Source organism: Danio aesculapii, chromosome 2, assembly GCF_903798145.1.
Source record: "Danio aesculapii chromosome 2, fDanAes4.1, whole genome shotgun sequence".
NCBI classification, from domain to species: domain Eukaryota; kingdom Metazoa; phylum Chordata; class Actinopteri; order Cypriniformes; family Danionidae; genus Danio; species Danio aesculapii.
In genome coordinates this window covers 1,553,593-1,557,930 of record NC_079436.1, presented here as the reverse complement: position 1 = coordinate 1,557,930, position 4,338 = coordinate 1,553,593, and the positions used below count along the sequence as shown (strand labels likewise).

The following is a 4,338-nucleotide window of genomic DNA, read 5'->3' as shown; positions in this document are numbered from 1 at the left end:
CCAATTACAATGAGCAGATAAAAGGTCCAGAGGTCATCTCAAGTGTGGTATTTGCATTTGAAATCTGTTGCTGTCAACTCTCAAGATGAGATCCAAGGAAAATCAGTAAAACAAGCCATCATTAGGCTGAACAAACAAGACAAACCCATCAGAGAGATAGCAGAAACATTAGTTGTGGCCAAAACAACTGTGTAGAGCATTCTTAAAAAGAAGGAACACACCAGTGACCTCAGCAACACCAAACGACCCAGAAGACCACGGAAACAACTGTGGTGGACGACCAAAGAGTTCTTTCCTTGGTGATGAAAACCCTCTTTACAACAGTTGGCCAGATCAAGAACACTCTCAAGGAGGCCGGTGTACGTGTGCCAGAGTCAACAATCAAGAAAAGACTACACCAGAGTGAACACAGAGCGTTCACCACAAGATGTAAACCATTGGTGAGCCTCAAAAACAGGAGGGCCAGATTAGATTTCAAAAAAGTCTACACAGTGCTGGAACAACATCCTCTGGACGGATGAGATCAAGATCAACTTGTACCAGAGTGATGGGAAGAGAAGAGTATGGAGAAGGAAAGGAATTGCTCATGATACAAAGCAGTGAAGCATGGTGGTAGTAGTGACATGGCGTGGACATGTATGGCTGCCAATGGAACTGGCTCTCTTGTATTTATTGATGATGTGATGCTGACTAAAGCAGCAGGATGAATTCTGAAGTGTTTCAGGCAATATTTTCTGCTCATATTCAGCCAAATGCTTCAGAACTCATTGGACGGTGCTTCACAGTGCAGATGGAGAATGACCCAAAGCATACTGCAAAAGCAACCAAAGAGTGTTTGAAGGGAAAGAAGTGGAATGTTATGCAATGGCCAAGTCAATCACCTGACCTGAATCCGATTGAGCATGCTTTTTTTCTTGCTGAAAACAAAACTGAAGGGAAAATGCCCCAAGAACAAGCAGGAACTGAAGAGAGTTGCAGTAGAGGCCTGGCAGAGCACCACCAGGGATGAAACCCAGCGTCTGCTGACGTCTGTGTGTTCCAGACTTCAGGATGTAATTGACTGCATAGGATTTGCAACCAAGTATTAAAAAGTGAAAGTTTGACTTATTATTATTCTGTCCAATTACTTTTGGTCCCTTAACAAGTGGGAGGCACATACGCAAACTGTTGTAATTCCTTCAGCGTTCACCTGGTTTGAATGTAAATACCCTCAAATTAAAGCTGACAGTCTGCAGTTAAAGCACATCCTGTTCATTTCAAATACATTGTGTTGGGGTACAGAGCCAAAAATGTTAGAACTGTGTTGATGTCCAAATATTTATGGACCTAACTATAAATTTATATTCATTATCTTATCAAGACAAATGTCTTGTTGACTATCCAGGAACAACAATAATAACTTGACTTCTAGTTGATCTTTTGGTATCAGAAGTGTCTTATATGAAAGGTAAAGGCCTCTAGATTACACTTATTTGAGGTCAATAAATCTGATCATGTCTTGATTTTGACTGATTTGATTAGGACAGTAAGGTCTGACTCTGCTTAGACTAAAGTCTTGTCACTGAACCTTCAATAATGTCCAGTATAGAATATGTGGTCATGCTGCAGTGGAAACAGAATGAATATTGTGTCTGACTCCATCATGAGCTTGGAGGACTGCATCCATACATCTCTGCAATGACTCAAATCACTGATTAATAAAGTCATCTGGAATGGTAAAGAAAGCCAGGACTCCCAGAGTTCATCAAGATCCGTTGGATTCATCTTCAATGCCTCCTGCTTGATCTTACTCCAGACATGCTCAATAATGTTCATGTCTGGTGAATGGGCTGGCCAATCCTGGAGCACCTTGACCTTCTCTGCTTTCAGGATCTTTGATGTGGAGGCTGAAGTATGAGAAGGAGCGCTATCCTGCTGGAGAATTCACCCTCTCCTGTGGTTTGTAATGTAATGGGCAGCACAGATGTCTTGATACCTCAGGCTGTTGATGTTGATCATCCACTCTGCAGATCTCTCGCACGCCCCCATACTGAATGTAACCCCAAACCATGATTTCTCCTTCACCAAACTTGACTGATTTCTGTAAGAATCTTGGCTCCATGTGGGTTCCAGTAGGTCTTCTGCAGTATTTGTGATGATTGGGATGCAGATCAACAGATGATTCATGGGAAAAATCCACCTTCTGCCACTTTTCCAAATGATCAATTAGAAGTCAAGTTATTGTTTGTTGCTCTTACAGCTGGGATCGACAATCACAGTTTACAATATTGACCAAAATATTTGTAATGTGTAATATCTCTAATCTGCACACCTCCTGTTGTGTGTGTCAGATCTGTGAGCGCTCTGGCTATGATGCTCCTCAGTCCAGCCTTCACCATCTTCTACTGCGTCTTCATCTATCAGGAGCTGATGGAGGCGCCGGTCAGCCTTTCTGAGGGATTCACGATCTTCCTGTCCGTCATTTCTCAGGGAATTCTCGACCATGCGCTCTATGGGTCACTCGTCTATCCGCTTTTAGCCCTGTTCGTTTATCCCTGCTGGCTGATGTTCTGGAACATTCTCTTCTGGAAATAAACGTGTGAAGGAGCTTCTGCTGGAGTCCAAATAATCACACTCTTAAAGGTTTGTTGTCCTTCTGCACTGCAAAAATGCTTTCTTACGTAGAGTTTTTGTCTCGTTTCTAGTCTGAATGTCTACACATTCTTAAATCAAGAAGCATTTTCTAGACGAGCACAAAATGTTCAGAAATAATGAGTCAAAATGAAGTGAGTTTTCATTAAAACATGTTAAAGAATCTGCTAATGGTGGAAGCAAAATAATCTTGTTTTTGCTTTGATTTAATATTATTTTAATTGACCCCCATTGGCAGATTATTTGGCTTGTTTTAAGGAAAAACTCCCCTCATTTTGACTCATTATTTCCTAAAACAAGACAATAATCTTTGCTCGTCTAGACAATGCTTCTTTATTTATGAATTTTTAGACATTTGGACTAGAAACAAGACAAACACTTTAGGTAAGAACAGCTTTTATTTGCAGTGTGTGGGCATTATCTACCATTAGAAGCTGGTGGATGAATATGTAAGAGGACGTCAGGCCCAAATAAAGAGGATTTTGTTGGTAAGAGTTTGAGTATTGAGCGTTCCTGTTTGCAGGAGGGATTTTATTTCTTGCATAATTAATCAAATAATACATGACTATGACTTTCTCAGATGACTATTTGACCTGAATCAGACATGACTGCATGTGTGAGGACAGAAATAATGAATTGTGTTGGAGAAATGTTCAGATTTATTCAGAAAGGTTCATTTATTACATTATTATTACTGTTTTATTATCATCATTATTATTATTATTATTATTATAAAATCTCATAGTTTGGCATTTGAACACTGGTATACTGAAATATTGTTTGTTTTTGTTTGTTTTATATGTATTTAAAATCTCGGCTTTGTAATTTAATATATCTGTGCACTTAAAGGTTGAAAATAACATCTGTTTCGCAGGTTAATTTTACTATTGCATTATTTGATTATTGTTTTTGCTATTAAATAATAACTTTTCAACACTTTGTCAGAGTTGCTGCTGCATATTTGTGCTAGAAATCAACAGAGCGTCCACAAGACTAAAGAGTCAGAATATTAATTATAATAACAACAAAACATTAATTAAGAGAGTGGAGAAATGTGAGAGAAACTTTTATGGCTTAAGTCAGTGAACTGAATAGGGAGAAAGGAAAAAAAGAAAGAGAAAAAAGATGAGTGGGGAAAAAGAAAAGCAAAAGAGAAACAAGAGAGAGGCAAGGAAAGAGAATGAAAGAGATGGAGAGAAAAAAAAGAAATTGAGTGGGAAAGTAGAGAAAAGCAAGAGAGAAAGTGAGAAATGCAAGTGAAGAAAGAAAATGAGGGAAAAAAGAGAAAGAAAAAAACCAAGAGAGAAAAGAAAAGAGAAAGGAGAATGAAAGAGAAAAGGAAAAAATGAAAGAGAGAAAAAAATTGAGAAAAAAAAGCAAGAGAGAAAGAAATAAAAAGTTGAGAGAAAATGAGAGAGACCAAAAGAATGAAGAGTAAAACTGCACAAGAGAGAGGAAAAAAGAAATTGAGGGGGAAAAGGAAAGAGAAAGGAAATTAGAGGAACGTAAGAATGAAAAAGAGACAGAGAAATGAAGGGGGAAAGAGAGAGAAATAAAAAAGGAGATTTTGGCAAGTGTACAACATGTGTAGTGGTTAGTGCATTAACACATGCACTCTGGTGATCTTAAGCTGATCCTTCCACTCTCTCTGTCCTATCCATTATTGGTGAATATATATATGTATATAATAAAATTTATATTATATAC

General features: G+C 38.3%; 1 protein-coding gene across 1 annotated transcript in view; it reads left to right on the top strand.

Annotated features, from left to right (window-relative positions):
- The window catches only part of gpaa1 (glycosylphosphatidylinositol anchor attachment 1), a 19,734-nt gene extending 16,611 nt beyond the window's left edge, over positions 1-3,123 (top strand). The window contains exon 14 of the mRNA XM_056470619.1: positions 2,331-3,123. Coding sequence (XP_056326594.1) covers positions 2,331-2,574 — 244 coding nt within the window. The 3' untranslated portion in view covers positions 2,575-3,123. The remainder of the gene's footprint in view (positions 1-2,330) is intronic.
- The last annotated feature ends 1,215 nt before the right edge of the window (positions 3,124-4,338 follow it).